Source organism: Dreissena polymorpha, chromosome 15 (assembly GCF_020536995.1).
Source record: "Dreissena polymorpha isolate Duluth1 chromosome 15, UMN_Dpol_1.0, whole genome shotgun sequence".
NCBI lineage: Eukaryota > Metazoa > Mollusca > Bivalvia > Myida > Dreissenidae > Dreissena > Dreissena polymorpha.
Genome location: NC_068369.1, coordinates 9,721,629 through 9,738,421, shown reverse-complemented (window position 1 = coordinate 9,738,421; position 16,793 = coordinate 9,721,629). Strand labels below are relative to the sequence as shown.

At 37.2% G+C, this 16,793-nt stretch overlaps 1 protein-coding gene and 1 long non-coding RNA gene across 2 annotated transcripts in view; both read right to left on the bottom strand.

The window, feature by feature from the left end:
- Positions 1-2,634: 2,634 nt before the first annotated feature.
- LOC127860145 (vacuolar protein sorting-associated protein 16 homolog) overlaps positions 2,635-16,793 on the bottom strand; it is a 45,779-nt gene continuing 31,620 nt past the window's right edge. Inside the window, exons 17-23 of the mRNA XM_052398011.1 lie at positions 13,094-13,191; positions 12,063-12,167; positions 9,953-10,030; positions 7,823-7,992; positions 7,190-7,286; positions 6,664-6,767; positions 2,635-5,199 (exon numbers count right to left, since the gene is read on the bottom strand). Of these exons, the coding sequence (XP_052253971.1) occupies positions 5,049-5,199; positions 6,664-6,767; positions 7,190-7,286; positions 7,823-7,992; positions 9,953-10,030; positions 12,063-12,167; positions 13,094-13,191 (803 nt within the window). The 3' untranslated portion in view covers positions 2,635-5,048. The remainder of the gene's footprint in view (positions 5,200-6,663; positions 6,768-7,189; positions 7,287-7,822; positions 7,993-9,952; positions 10,031-12,062; positions 12,168-13,093; positions 13,192-16,793) is intronic.
- On the bottom strand, positions 10,894-11,913 carry LOC127860181 (uncharacterized). Its single transcript, XR_008039622.1, has 3 exons — positions 11,815-11,913; positions 11,680-11,733; positions 10,894-10,948 (listed from the first exon to the last, which is right to left on the bottom strand). It is a non-coding gene; the product is annotated as an uncharacterized LOC127860181 (long non-coding RNA).

The window sequence follows — 16,793 nt, the reverse complement described above, 5'->3', positions numbered from 1 at the left end:
CACAGCGATGACATTCATGGCGGAGCAATCAGTATTCTGGTCAGGAATCACAGCAGACATAATTGATATGAGGAAGAATTGTACACACTGCAAGAGAATTGCACCATCTCAACCGAATTGTGCCCTGACACCATTGGTGTACGCTGAATACCCGTTATAATGCATATGTGCTGACTTCTTTCATCATAAGGGTGTAAACTATCCCGATTGGGGACCCGACCTTTGAGTTCTTGGAGTCAGCAAAGTCAGCGGGAGAAGACGTCCCACTCCAGTGATGACGGTACACACTGAGTTAGCAGAGCCGTTACCCTATCTGACGCTCCTCAGACGATGTAGTAACAAGAGCTGTCACCATAGGATGTTATATGCCCCCTATAAACGCTTTGATAGAAGTTATAGCATTTTTCGAAACCTAAACGCAGCTTCAAAACCTAAACGCGGACCCGAAGTTCAAGGTCAAGATCACAGGGGTCAAAATTTGTGTGCGTATGGAAAGGCCTTGTCCATATAAACAAGCATACCAAATATGAAGGTAATATCTCAAGGGACATAGAAGTTATGAGCATTTTTCGAAACCTAAAGCAGATTTCGAAACCTAAACACAGACCCTAACTTCAAGGTAAAGGTCACAGGGGTAAACAAGTATGCAACAAATAAAAGCAATATGTCAAAGGATATAGGAAATATTTGGGGTAATATACGCAAACTTAAACATAGATTTATCAATAATATGCAAATTCAAAGTTTAAAAGGGGCTATAATTATGACAAAATGCTTGATAGAGTTGTCTGCTCTTGTTTATAGGTTGGGGTGATGTTGGTAAACAAGTATGCAAAATATGAAAGCAATATGTCAAGGGACAATGAAAATAAATGGGGTAGTACGAAAACGTTTACATTTGCAGGCTAACTGAAACGGCACGGAAACAGAACACCAACGTGAGTAGAATAGCTCCATTATATATATTTCATATATAATACTCGAGCTAAAAAGACCATTGAAATCCAAAACTCACAGAGCCAAAGGCACCATTTGCAACCGATTAAGCAAATTAATAACAAATAAACACAAAGTGTGACAGAAAGACGGACGGACAGTCCGAGCACTATATGCCCTCCTTCAGGGGCATAAAAAAAGAGCTGTCACCATAGGATGACATATGCCACCTATAATCGCTTTGATAGAAGTTATGAGCATTTATCGAAACCTAAACACAGATTTCGAAACCTAAACGCGGACCCTAAGTTCAAGGTGAAGGTCACAGGGGTAAAAATTTGTGTGCGTATGGAAAGGCCTCGGCATACCAAATATGAAGGTTATATCTCAAGGGACATAGAAGTTATGAGCATTTTTCGAAACTTAAACGCAGATTTCGAAACCTAAACCCGGACCCAAAGTTCAAGGTCAAGGTCACAGGGGTAAAAATTTGTATGCGTATGGAAAGGCCTCGTCCATATACACATGCATACCAAATATGAAGGTTATATCTCAAGGGACATAGAAGTTATGAGCATTTTTCATAACTTAAACGCAGATTTTGAAACCTAAACGCGGACCCTAAGTTCAAGGTCAAGGTCACAGGGGTGAAAATGTTTGTGTGTGTGGAAAGTCCTGGTCCATTTACACATGCATACCAAATATGAAGGTTATATCTCAAGGGACATAGAAATTATGAGCATTTTTCAAAACTTAAACGCAGATTTCGAAACCTAAACGCAGACCCATAGTTCAAGGTCAAGGTCACAGGGGTGAACATTTGTGTGCGTATGGAAAGGCCTTGTCCATATACACATGCATACCAAATATGAAGGTTATATCTCAAGGGACATAGAAGTTATGAGCATTTTTCGAAACTTAAACGCAGATTTCGAAACCTAAACGCGGACCTTTAGTTCAAGGTTTAGGTCACAGGGGTGAAATTTTGTGTGCGTATGGAAAGGTCTCATCCATATACACATGCATACCAAATATGAAGGTTATATCTCAAGGGACATAGAAGTTATTAGCATTTTTTGAAACTTAAACGCAGATTTCGAAACCTAAACGGACCCTAAGTTCAAGGTCACAGGGGTGAACATTTTTGTGCGTATGGAAAGGCCTCGTCCATATACACATGCAAACCAAATATAAAGGTTATATCTCAAGGGATATAGAAGTTATGAGCATTTTTCGAAACCTAAATGCAAAGTGTGACGGAAAGACAGACGGACAGACAGGCAGACAGACGGACATATGGACAGACAGTCTGATCACTATTTGCCCCCTTTTCTTCGAAAGGGGGCATAAAAACCATTATCCAGCTACAGACAATAAGAATCGCACTTGCGGGTTCTTCAGAATAGTTTACAACAAAATCTTCTGCGGGTGACTCTCACCCCGGTCACGGCGTGCATGCTCCAGCTGTTGACCAAGGATGAATTGTCTGTTATCAAGGTTGCTACTTAATAGCCTTGGCTGTTGTGATGCTCGCATGCATGTTTGTCTTTCAGAGTTCATGTACTGGTCCTGCTGCGCCTTTGCAAATGCATCTACATGTATTTGCTGACCAAACAAGCGAACAACTAAAAAGTTAACCAAAGTCGTCGAAAATGTAAGTTGTTTGTGTTATCATATCATAAAAATTATGGAGAATCATTCGGTAAAAAGTGTTTTTATTTACACAAAAATATCCATCATAAACAAATAACAATTTACAAATTATACAGGAGCCATGTAACGTAAATGTATAAAACTTTAACAATAAATATTGAAAAAACAACAACATATAAACAAGTAATTCATACTTATCATCACATAGGCCTACCATTCATCTTAATTACATTTTAAAGATAGCAAACCATCCATCTTAATAAGATTTTAATAAAGCAAATCATGTCTCTGAATTAGATTTTAAACAAAGCAAACCATTCATCTGAATGACATCTTAAACAAAGCAAACCATTCATCTAAATCACATTTTAAACATAGCAAACCATTCATCTAAATCACATTTTAAACAAAGCAAACCATTCATCTGAATGACATCTTAAACAAAGCAAACCATTCATCTAAATCACATTTTAAACCAAGCAAACCATTCATCTGAATGACATCTTAAACAAAGCAAACCATTCATCTAAATCACATTTTAAACCAAGCAAACCATTCATCTGAATGACATCTTAAACAAAGCAAACCATTCATCTAAATCACATTTTAAACAAAGCAAACCATTCATCTAAATCACATTTTTAACAAAGCAAACCTTTCATCTGAATATCATTTTAAACAAAGCATGTTATACACAGACTTACAAAACAAATGCAAAAACTGTTTTTACATTCTTCCATACATGGTCCAGATTTGAAAATATTGCACACAAGTGATCCTGGTTTAACAGTAACCTGTTGGGGAACTTGAAACCAGAGTCCATATCTATACATGACTCATTAGCAAAATAATAATAAAAATACAAATGTTTACAACTAAGTCTAATTTTGGGTAACATCTACCAGGTAAACATAAAAATCAAATGTTTGCTTTTTGTGAACACAACATTGAATTACACAGTTATGTGAGTAAAATTGATAAGTAAATATCCCATGGGTATTTATTTTATATGAGGAATTGCAAATACTTGCCTATACTACTATAAGTATTGGATCAACCTGTCTTTTTTGGACAATAACATACACACTGCAAAAGTCAGGAAAAAGCAAGCACTGTGAGTTTTATGTACATGTATTAATAAAATTTAACAAAACTGAAATATATTAGACTTGTTGCTACCATTATAAATATGAATATCACACACGTGCAGACATAAAAACAAAAAGTATTCAAATCTTAAATCTTTTCAACTGAACTGTTTTGATAAATAAAAACAAATAATTAGTGAAACTGATGGATGCTACCAATTATGCGCTTTGTAAATCTATGTGATAATTGTGTGGAACTAATTATTATTGAAGGGGACATGACTCCTTGAAAACGCAATGGAGTTGAACGATATGACATATTCAGGTATGCCCACCATGAGGGATTCTGCATGGTTTCCTAAACTTTGGATAATAAGTTTCTGTGATCTACCACAGAAACATCAAATTCTTTAGATTGTCATATTACTTATCAAAGGGTAATAACCACCTAAAAAACATATTATTTTCCTTGGTGACCTTGACCCTGACCCCAGTGACCTCAAACGTCATCAAAAGGTAGAGGTCCATTCAAGATACCTACATGCCAAATATGTTAGAGATCGGTAAAATATTGAATGCGCTATGAGAAACTGTAACAAAGTGTGACCGAAAAATCTATTTTTAGTCTTGGTGACCTTGACCTTGATCCCAGTGACCCCAAACCTCATCAAAATGTAGAGGTCCATGCAAGGTACTGACATGCCAAATTTGTAAGAGATCGGTAAAATAACTTATCAAAGGGCAATAACCACCTAAAATAAATCTTTATTATAAGCCTCGGTGACCTTGACTATGACCCCAGTGACCTCAAACCTCATCAAAAGGTTGAGGTCCATGCAAGGTACATACATGCCGAATATGTAAAAGATCGGTAAAATATTGAAGGCGCTATGAAAAACTGTTACAAAAGTGTGTCAGAAAAATCTATTATTAGCCTCTGTGACCTTGACCCCAGTGACCTTAAACCTCATCAAAAGGTAGAGGTCCATGCAAGATACCTACATGCCAAATATGTAAGAGATCGGTAAAATATTGAAGGCGCTATGAGAAACTGTAACAAAATGTGATGGAAGAAAGTAAGGAATAAAGTAAGCAAGGAAGGACAAACTGGCAAGTACTGTATATGCTTCCCGAAAATTTTCGGAGAGCATAAAAACTAACCCATTAGTCAAAAAAAAGATTGCTTTGGAATGTCATTACTCACTGCTATTTACTACCCTTTGGGTCTATCTCCTGATATATAATACCCCATGGCACGTGGGTGTATCTCCTGCTATTTAATACCCCATGACTTGTGAGTCTATCTCCAGCTATTTAATTAATCCTGGCCTGTAAGGCTAACTCCTATTGACTACCTCCTGACACGAAGGTCTATTTCCTGACCGCGGCCCCCAGCTGTTGTTTATACGCTCTGACCTGGTCCTCTACAGTTCTGTCCTGCGTGGAACATGCCCGAAGCACTTTGTTCAACTCTTCTTCACTCCGATTCTCAAAGGCCACTTCTGCTGCCTCACGCAATAACCTGAATCAAGAAAGAATATTGAAAGAACTGGAATATAATCGAATCTCTTGCACATTAACACTCTTTAGTGCAATGTTCCCTCAAAAATGAGTTTGTTTTTTTGGTTAAAGGGGCCATCCAACAGATGTCACGTTTTCATAAATTGACAAAATTTTAAAAAAGTAGTTTCAGATTCGCAAATTTTCGTTTTAGTTTTACCATTCTCTTAAATATTTCTTATATGCATCTTTTGATGATTTGAAAACCTGAAAATTATTAAGCGTTGTGCAATGCGAAACGATTGAATAATTTGGAAAGTTCTGTTGTAATCGTTTTATTTTTGGATACTACGAGGATTGCTTATATAGGTAAAAAATACATCCGCTCTAAGCATGAGCATGGATGGTTGAGTGGTCTAGGCGGGAGACTGTTTACTCCAGGACTCCAGGGGTCAGTGGTTCGTGCCCTGATGACGGTTACTTTTTTTCCTTTTTTAAAATTGTATTCTTGTTTTTTACTGGGGATTTTTAGTTCAAATGTTTAAATTTATCAATATAAAGCATTTAATGACAAGCTTCAATACATGCCAAAATCTGTTGGACGGCCCCTTTAAATAAGTATAAATAGAAGACAAAAATTTGGAAGGGAAAAACCCCCATAGAAAATAGGACTCATCATTTTTGGGCAATGTTCTGTAAAAAAGGGGTTAAATTCATGTGCCGAAAGTGTTATTCCTGCAACACTTTCCGCCAAAACTGGATTTTTGCTAAGAAGAGAATGTCTTTAAACAAAAATATCATAAAAGCAGACAGTGGCGTCCCTGACGACACTTAACGCAAAAGCATAAAAACCCACTTTCACAGAGCAGGACCCATTTGCTTTTGAAATTTGCATTAAACATTAAACCCTTTAACAGATTTTATACTTGAATTTAATTGCTTGAACAAAAATCAGATGTTGTGCTCTACAAACTTAAAACATTGTATGGGGCTTTTATTGAGCGAAAGACTGACTCAAAATTAACTTCAAACTTCTTATTTTGAGGTACAATTAATTTGTTGAAGTCATAAACACAACACACATGGGCAAAGAATAAAGTAAAAGAATGATGTTAATGTAAGGAAAGTGTTTTCTTGATCAATTTATAATAGGGCATGGCCCGCCCAATCGAACAAATTCAACCAAAATTGTGACATTGGTGTTTTTTTTCAAAAACTGTAAAATTACGAATGAAAGTGTTGTCAATATTATATTAACTAAGATTTTCCTTATACAGCTGAATATGGAAATAAGATAGTTTTTTCTATAAAAAAAATGTTTTCGGAAACCTTCCTTAGGTAATTTTAGGAAGTCATTTGTTGAAAAAGTATACATTTTATAAGATTGACAATGAGGCCCCAAATTTGACAAAAAACTAAAGATTTTACAATTTAAACTTTACTCAAGATGTTTATGAAATAGGCCTATGCTATATTGCTGCCGTACCCAGTTTTGATGAGACAGTAGACCTTCTTCTCTGGGCTGACACGAGGAATGTACTTCCTGGCCTCCATCTTGGCATCATACTTCATGCACGCATCCACAAAAGCCTAAAGAAAACATAATGTTGTCTTATCACCATTATTAGACTTATTAGCCCATTTACAATGCATTAAGTACTGGATATTATTTTAAATACTGGAAATTTAATACAGCTATTCAAACTTCCTTGTGAATTATTATCAAATGAATAGGGTTGAACAGAATGAATTTACCAGAATAAATTGATAACATTTTTGGCATTACCAGTATACTCTTAAAATAAAACGCTTAATTTAAAAATAATCAATAATGAGCAACAACTTTTTTGTATATATTCAGTCAAATTTCTGCAATTTTTATCATTCCCCCAATATAAACATTCATTGTTTTGCTGTTCAAATAAGGATTAAATTTGTCTAATTGGTTCAATAAGGGTTCTTTGGTTAGATGCGAAACACAGTGCTGTGTAACCTTATATGAAGTAAATTACCTCCATGCCCAAGAGAGGTTTTTTAGACTTGGATAACTTATCCAGTTCCACCCAGTCTGCAGACTGAGCAAGAGCATCCACACGCAGCCACCAGTACCTGAAACGATATATTTATGAGCTGCACTCTGCAGAACAGGGGTTTAATACATGTGCGTCAAGTGTCGTCCCAGATTAGCCTGTGCAGTCCACACAAGCTAATCAGTGAAGACACTTTCTTCCTTAACTGGATTTTTGCTAACAAGAGACTAAACGAAAGATATCATATAAGCGGAAAGTGTCGTCCTTGCACAGGCTAAACTGGGATGACACTTTACGTACATGCACAGAGCATGGCTTATAAACATTTTGCACTTGACATCATACATTGTTATTTCAAATCAAATTATCTTGTTTTTGCATTTATTTTTATTATGCAAAAACAGGCTCTGTTTAATGAGTGCACATTTTGTCTGAGACCTATCATTCCCTATTGATTCTAGTGGCCAATGACTGCACCAATCATGCCCTCCTACTTCTACTACTTCTACCAATGATGGCACTTTTTTTCCAGGACCTATCATACACTACTAATTATAATTGCCAATGACAGCACCAATCATGCCCTACTTCTAATTCTTCTACCAATGATTGCACCTTTTTTCCGGGACCTTGAACTCCTTCCTAAGCTGCTCTGCCATCTTGTGGTTCCTGGTTACCATGAGTTTGTGGATGGTCTCATGCAAGGAGAGCTCCTGGCAAGGCATCTGCAGCTCCTCCTCCAGGCGACGCTGGTACCGCAGCAGTTTCATCTGGTCTTCCACTTGCTGTGGAAAGTGGGCCAAGGGCATTATTTAACAAGCAGATTTGTTGAATTGATATCCCCTGCCAATATGCTTCTGGACACAAAAGTGTTATATTTGACACTGAAAAAAGCATTTTTCAAGATACAAAGGGCCATAACTCCCGTTATTAACAGATGGTGTACAATGCCATTTGGCCTGCATCATCCTCTTATCCATATATATATATACTCATACCAAGTTTCAATGAAATCCGCCAAAGCACTTCCAAGTTATGGCTCCGTACACAAAAGTTCCGGACGGACGGAAAGATGGACGGAAGGACGGACGGAAAGACGGACGGACAACGCCAAAACAATATCCCTCCACCTATGGCGGGGGATAACAAGAGATTGCCAAGCAATATGGTCAGACAGACAGACAGACAGACAGACAGACAGACAGACAGACAGACAGACAGAGTGCAAACCATAAGTCCCCTCCGGTTTCACGGGTAGGGGACAATAAACCTTTTTTTGTCAATACTGGGCTTCATGAATGGGTGCAAATTGTCGTTCCAAATAAGCCTTTACAGACTTTCTCTTTTAATGGATTTTTTGGTTAAAAATTATGTTTAACAAACATCCAGTGTATGCGGTGTACTGCACATTTTAATCTGGGACAACACTTAATGCACATGTACTAAGCCCAGTTTTGCCAGAACATTGCTAAATAACTCAGGACAGGGCTTTTGCAGCTCTTCCTCCAGGCAATGCTGGTACCACAACAGCTTCATCTAATCTTCAACTTGCTGGGTTAGTAGGTCAAGGTCATTATTATAATATGACTTATTTATGGGTAAAAGCTTATTACATAGCCGTAAAAATTACATGTGTTATGCATTTTTGAATAATAGTATGGGTTAAGGTCAGCATTTTATGAGCTGTGCTCTGGAAAAACTTGCCTTCATGCAAGTGTGTAAAGTGCCCTTCTATATTAGCCTGCCCAGTCTGCACAGGCTAAACAAGGACAACACTTTTATGTTTGATTGAATTTGTTGTTTAAGAGAGGTCTCTTTGTAACAAAAATCCAGTTTAGACGGTCAGTGTTGTCCATGATTCACCTGTGTGGACTGCACAGGCTTATCTGGGATGACACTGTTTATCACAAACAGTATGCATATGCATAGAACCCATTTTTTCCACAGCGAAGCTCATACTTTGGAGAACAAAAGGTTCACTTGTTAGGAAAGTGGGTAAAGGTAATTATTATATACACAGGAGAACAGGCAGTCAATTCGTTGGGCAAGTGGGTAAAGGTCATTATTATAATACAGGAACATGGCAGTTCTACTAGCTTTAAAACAGTGTACAGGGCATCATTATATTAGTCAGTTGATGAGTTATTTGTCTCAAACAATTTCACACTTTGTGTTACAGTGACCTTGACCTAATTGCCCAAATTTATGTGAAGGTCATTATTTTCAAACATGAACCAGACAGTTCTACTAGCTTGGAAACAGTGTAAAGGTCATTATTATATTAGAGGATAACAGCAGGTCTTCTTGCTTGGAAAGAGTGTCAGGTCATAATTATATTTCATGAACAGTCTTTTGGCTAGGAAATCATAAAGATTATAATTAACAGCTTTATGTCATCATCCACTAGCTGGGAAAGCATGTAAAGACAAGAGCCTTTTAATAAAGGTCTTCATTATATTTTAGGAAAACAGCAGGTCTTCTTGCTAAGAAAGTGCTTTAAAGTCATAATTATATTACAGGAAATATTAAGAAGTTATTATTATATTACAGGAATATTACTTACAACTTCACCTCATCAACAACATGCTAGGAAACAATAACAAATACAGCAATCTAATAACCACGAATTTCAACTAACAAATAAAATTTCTGATTCATTCCTTAAATAAATGAAATGCACAATTTACAGTTTGATTATATTTTATATTATTATTCTATTCCTTGTTTAAGAGACCCAACAGTTACCTTTGCAGCAAAGTCATTTTTGGCCTTGGTAAAACTGTCTTTAGCTTCGTTTAGGACTGCAACTCTGTCCTCCAACCTCTACAAACAAAATCAAAGTACCTTTCCTCTTTATAAGTCTAATTTATACATTTTAGCTGTGCTCTGGGACAATGGGGCTTATCATATGTGCATAAAGTGTCAACCCAGATGAGTCTGTGCAGTTTGCACAGGCTTATCAGGGACGTCATATTACACTTTTACAGAATTTTTGAAGGCCCTGGCAATCTACCTCCTACTTAAAGCTCCTTAACATTTAATTAATATTTAGATCTCCTGAATACCTACCATCTATTTGAAGCTTGTGAACACATAAGTCCTTATGAAGCTCCTTAACACCTTACTCCTTATGAAGCTCCTCAACACCTAACTCCTTATGAAGCACCTGAACACCTAACTCCTTATAAAGCTCCTGAACACCTCACCCATATGAAGCTCCTTAACACCTTACTCCTTATGAAGCTCCTCAACACCTAACTCCTTATGAAGCACCTGAACACCTAACTCCTTATGAAGCTCCTGAACACCTCATCCATATGAAGCTCCTTAACACCTAACTCCATATGAAGCTCTTCAACACTTACCTCATTATGAAGCTCCTGAACATCTAACTCCTTATGAAGCTCCTGAACACCTACCTCCTTATGAAGCTCCCGAACACCTACCTCCTTATGAAGCTCCTTAAAACACCTTACTTCTTATAAAGCTCCTCAACACTTAACTCCTTATGAAGCTCCTGAACACCTAACTTCTTATGAAGCTCTTTAACACTTAACTCCTTATGCAGCTTCTGAACACCTTACTCCTTATGAAGCTCATGAACACATCACTCCCTATAAAGCTCATTAACACCTTACTTCTTATGAAGCTCCTGAACACCTAATTCTTTATGAAGCTCCTCAACACCTAACTCCGTATGAAGCTCCTGAACACCTAACTCCTCATGAAGCTCCTGAACACCTAACTCCTTATGAAGCTCCTAAACACCTAACTCCTTATGAAGCTCCTGAACACCTAACTCCTTATGAAGCTCCTAAACACCTAACTCCTTATGAAGCTCCTGAACACCTAACTTCTTATGAAGCTCCTGAACACCTCACTCCTTATGAAGCTCCTTAACACCTAACTTCTTATGAAGCTCCTGAACATCTAACTCCGTATGAAGCTCCTGAACACCTAACTCCTTATGAAGCTCTTGAACACCTACCTCCTTATGAAGCTCCTTAAAACACCTGACTTCTTATGAAGCTCCTCAACACTTAACTCCTTATGAAGCTCCTGAACACCTAACTTCTTATAAAGCTCCTTAACACTTAACTCCTTATGCAGCTCCTGAACACCTAACTCCTTATGAAGCTCATGAACACATAACTCCCTATGAAGCTCATAAACACCTTACTTCTTATGAAGCTCCTGAACACCTAACTCGTTATGAAGCACCTGAACACCTTACTTCTTATGAAGCTCCTGAGCACCTAACTCCTTATGAAGCTTCTCAACGCCTCACTCCTTATGAAGCTCTTGAACACGTTACTTCTTATGAAGCTCCTTAACACCTAACTTCTTATGACACTCCAGAACACCTAGCTCCTTATGAAGCTCCTGAACACCTAATTCCTTATGAAGCTCCTTAACACCTAACTTCTTATGAAGCTCCTGAACACCTTACTCCTTATGAAGATCCTCAACACCTAACTCCTTATGAAGCTCCTCAACACCTAACTCCTTATGAAGCTCCTGAACACCTTAATTCTTATGAAGCTCCTGAACACCTAACTCCTTATGAAGCTCCTGAACACCTTACTCCTTATTAAGCTCCTGAACACCTAACTCCTTATGAAGCTCCTGAACACCTAACTCCTTATGAAGCTCCTTAACACCTACCTTCTTATGAAGCTCCTGAACACCTAACTCCTTATGGAGCTTCTGAACACTTAACTTCTTATGAAGCTCCTGAACACCTAACTCCTTATGGAGCTTCTGAACACTTAACTTCTTATGAAGCTCCTGAACACCTAACTCCTTATGAAGATCCTCAACACCTAACTCCTTATGAAGCTCCTAATCAACCTACCTCCTGTTTAAAGCTCCCCATCACTTTACAAGTGGCCACCTCTTGGTGATTCTCCTCCTGGTCGTACAGTTGCTCCATCAAGGCAGGGCTTTGCTGGCGGCAATACTGAAACAACCAAAATTTAGTTTGCACTTGCAACTTTGACCTAACATAAAGAGCCTTGTTCAGGGTCTGGGTCTTATTCATATGCGTCACATATCATCCCAGATAAGCCTGTGATATTTTCTGCTTTATTTGTATTTTTCATTTCAATGAACTCTTCTTAGCGAAAATCCAGTTTAGATGGAAAGTGTCGTACCTGATTAACCTTTGCCGACAGCACATGCTAATATGGGTTGAAACTTTACGCACATGCCTTTAACCTTTTTTCCCCAAATGACTAGGAAAATGTTACACGTTGTTTGATAAATGAAAATGTTTATAAAAAAAATAAAGTAAACTTTTAAAGACAGAGTTGACTATCAGATATCATCTATACTATTGTTAGTTCCACTAACTTGTGATATGATTTTTGTTAAGACTTGAATGAAAAATATCGATCCAAAGCCATGTAAGCTAATTGTTCTAAAAATGTTTGAACAATCTGAAATTATCTCCAAATAAATAACAATAACAAAAGTCTATTAATAATTTTGATGTTACTGGGAATATGATATGGAATATTTAAAAAAAAAAACACTCTTAAAGACTTTTAAGTATCTGGTTCAGACATAACCCACATCATGCAAAAATAGGTTTTATGCCATATCCGACTAGGTTAGCTTCATACTAGACTGCAAAGCCTGGTCTGGTCAGGAACTACTGTGTCCTCTAAAGAGGTAACGAAACTTTAATTGACTTCATAGCAAACAAAGTAGCTCCCCATCAGACTGCGCAATTGCGCAGCCTGATCTGAAGCCACACTGACCACATATGGGATACAACAGTTTTCAAATGACAAGAGTGAAAAGTCCCAAAAACAACTTTATTAAATAACTTAAGTAAGATTTAACTATAATTGTGTTTCTGGAAGTGGACCTTGCTGACAATACCTGTATGTAGAGAGCATATGCGACCGGGAGTTGACGGATTGCCATGAAGAACTCGCCCTTAGGAAGAGCATCCTTCAGGTGTAGCAGCACAAAGTAAACTGAAAGGGTCATTAAGAGTATCAATGAAATGATTAATTCAGCCTCATTCTGAGACAACCTGGGCTTAATGCATGTGAAACCTGAGCAAGTTCCATGATCAGTGGGCAAAACGTAAACTTCTTAAGATTTCCCAAGGTTTTCCTATAGTTATAAGAGGAAAATTGCCTACTCCCTGGCAGCCATGTTTTCCAACTGATAGGGAAAAATTCAGCATGGTTTCGTTTTGAATTCTGCCACTTTATCATTTAAATAAATATTTAGAACAAGTTTCATAAGTATTGGGAACAAATTGTAACTTCTAGAGCCTTAACAAGCTATTTCTACTATTTGCACTATATGCCTAGTTGTTGACCCAACATGACGGAGTTTCAAGGCAGGCAAATGTTCTGACCAAGTTTCATGAAGGTTTAGCAATAACTGTTGCCTCTAAAGTATTTACAAGGTAAAATGTTACAAATGTTATCTCACATTTCAAACCACAAAACAAGAGCACCGCCTTGCGGGTGCAGACCGCTCATCTATTTTCTTTTTAAAGGTGAAGGGACTCTCATTTTCAATCACAAAGGAGGGAGGGGTGGAGTGAAGAGCGGTGCATTGTGTGGGGGTATGGACATTTATTACATTATCTTCCAAAAATGCGAAAAAAAGGAAAAAAAAAAATCGGGGGGGGGGGGGGGGCTGGGGTGGGGGGATTCTTGGGTGCGATGGTTGGACGGTATTTCCAACATAAAATAATAAAAATAAATATTTGTGTTTTTTTTTTTTTTTTAAATGGGGGGGGGGGGTGAGTTGGGGGGGTATAGTGTGAGGGTGTGGTGGTAATTTGTGAGATGATCTTAAAAAAAAAAAAAAAAAAAAAATTAGGGGGGGGGGGGGCGGATTCGGGTGGAAGGAGGGGGGTTGGGGGGATTCTTGGGTGTGATGGTTGGACGGTATTTCAAACATAAAATAATCAAAATAAATAGTTTTGTTTTTTAACCGTTTAAAAAAAAAATTGGGGAGGGGGAGGGGGTGGGGTGGGGGGGTATAGTGTGGGGGTGTGGTGGTCATTTGTGAGATGATCTTAAAAAAAAAAAAAAAAAAAAAAAAAAAAAAAAAAAAAAAAAGTATCAATCAAATCTAATCATAAATAAAGAAGTTATGGCAATTTTAGTGAAATTTAATCATTTGATCTTGAGAGTCAAGGTCATTCAAAGGTCAAGGTAAAATTCAACTTGCCAGGTACAGTAACCTCATAATAGCATGAAAGTATTTGAAGTTTGAAAGCAATAGCCTTGATACTTAAGAAGTAAAGTGGATCGAAACACAAAATTTAACCATATATTCAAAGTTACTAAGTCAAAAAAGGGCCATAATTCTGTAAAAATGACATCCAGAGTTATGCAACTTGTCCTTTTACTGTACCCTTATGATAGTTTGCGAGTGTTCCAAGTATGAAAGCAATATCTATGATACTTTAGGGGTAAAGTGGACCAAAACACAAAACTTAACCAAACTTTCAATTTTCTAAGTATAAAGGGCCCATAATTCCGTCCAAATGCCAGTCAGAGTTACATTACTTTGCCTGCACAGTCCCCTTACGATAGTTAGTTAGTGTTGCAAGTATGAAAGCAATAGCTTTGATACTTAAGGAATAAAATGGACCTAAACACAAAACTTAACCAAAATTTTCAATTTTCTAAGTATAAAAAGGGCACATAATTCTGTCAAAATGCACGCCAGAGTTATCTAACTTTGCCTGCCCAGTCCCCTCATGATAGTAAGTAAGTGTACCAAGTTTGAATGCAATAGCATTGATACTTTCTGAAAAAAGTGGACCTAAACACAAAACTTAACCAAAATTTTCAATTTTCTAAGTATAAAAAGGGCACATAATTCAGTCAAAATGCACGCCAGAGTTATCTAACTTTGCCTGCCCAGTCCCCTCATGATAGTAAGTAAGTGTACCAAGTTTGAATGCAATAGCATTGATACTTTCTGAGAAAAGTGGACCTAAACGCAAAACTTAACCGGACGCCGACGCCGACGCAGATGCTGACGCCAAGGTGATGACAATAGCTCATAATTTTTTTTCAAAAAATAGATGAGCTAATAAGATTACAAGATTTAGAAGTCATGAACAATTGATGACCCCTACAGCAAAGTCACTGTTGACTCCAGTGGCATAATTTGAACATACTTTGTAGAAGACCTGAAATGGTGCCTCATACCAAATATGAAAGTAGTGAAAGGTTGTACTAGATAATTAAACCATTACCACTTAGATACGTATTTTCATGCATTTGTAGTCCCTTAGAAAGTTATATTTAATTTAAGACCTTTCTTTCTTAATTCAAGTCTTAAAGGCTTAACCTCCAAACCTCTGATACTGATGAGCAGCAAACAGCATAAAACCTGTTCAGACTGAACATATAACCTGAACATTTACCTGCAAGCTGTTCTGGTTTTATGCTGTTTGTACATAGCCATTTTCACTTTGCTTCTGAGTGAGAAAGGGTTAAACATGATTTGTGTTATTTGTTTATATAACTTTATTATAATACAATGAATTATTGTGGTATTATTTTCACAATGTCTGTATATCCATAGTAAACATAATGTGATTGAATGTCTCTCTGGAAATTTAAACTCATATATCTGCCACTTACACATAATTATATATACAGCAGGATGACCTCAACCCGCACATACCTATGAACGAGGTAAATAAAATCTTCTCTACTGGAAATAAGAAAGACATCGCCTTTATGTGGCAGACAAGAATAATTTTAAAAGGTTTTCTCTATATGAGTGTATGTCAAAACACCAGATCGGATCATTTAAACACAATTTGTAGAGGACCACTTGATGATGCTACATGTACATCAAATATAAGGCATTGAGCTTTGCAGTTTCTGACAAGAAGATTTTTAAAGGTATTTGACCCCAGATGACCCATATACAATCCCAACCCAGATTTCATCAAGATAATCATTCTGACCAAATTTCATATGGATTGGATGAAAACTGTGACCTCTATTGTCTATACAAGGTTTTTCTATTATTTGACCTAGTGACCTCGTTTTTGACCTAGTGACCTAGTTTTTGACCCCAGATGACCCAAATACAATCCCAACCAAGATTTCATCAAGGTAAACATTCTGACCAAATTTCATAAAGATTGGATGAAAACTGTGACCTCTACTGTCTACACAAACAAATTGTTGACGGTTTTTCTATTATTTGACCTAGTAACCTAGGTTTTGACCTCAGATGACCCAAATACAATCCCAACCCAGATTTCATCAAGATAAACATTCTGACCAAACTTCATAAAGATTGGATGAAAACCGCGACCTCTATTGTCTGCACAAGGTTTTTCTATTATCTGACCTACTTGTTGACCTAGTTACCTAGTGTTTGACCCCAGATAACCCAAATACAATCCAAACCCAGATTTAATCAAGATAAACATTCTGACCAAATTTCATAAAGAATGGATGAAAACTGTGACCTCTACTGTCTTCACAAGGTTTTTCTACTATTTGACCTTGTTTTTGACCTAGTGACCTAGTTTTTTACCCCAGATGACCCAAATACAATACCAACCCAGATTTCAACA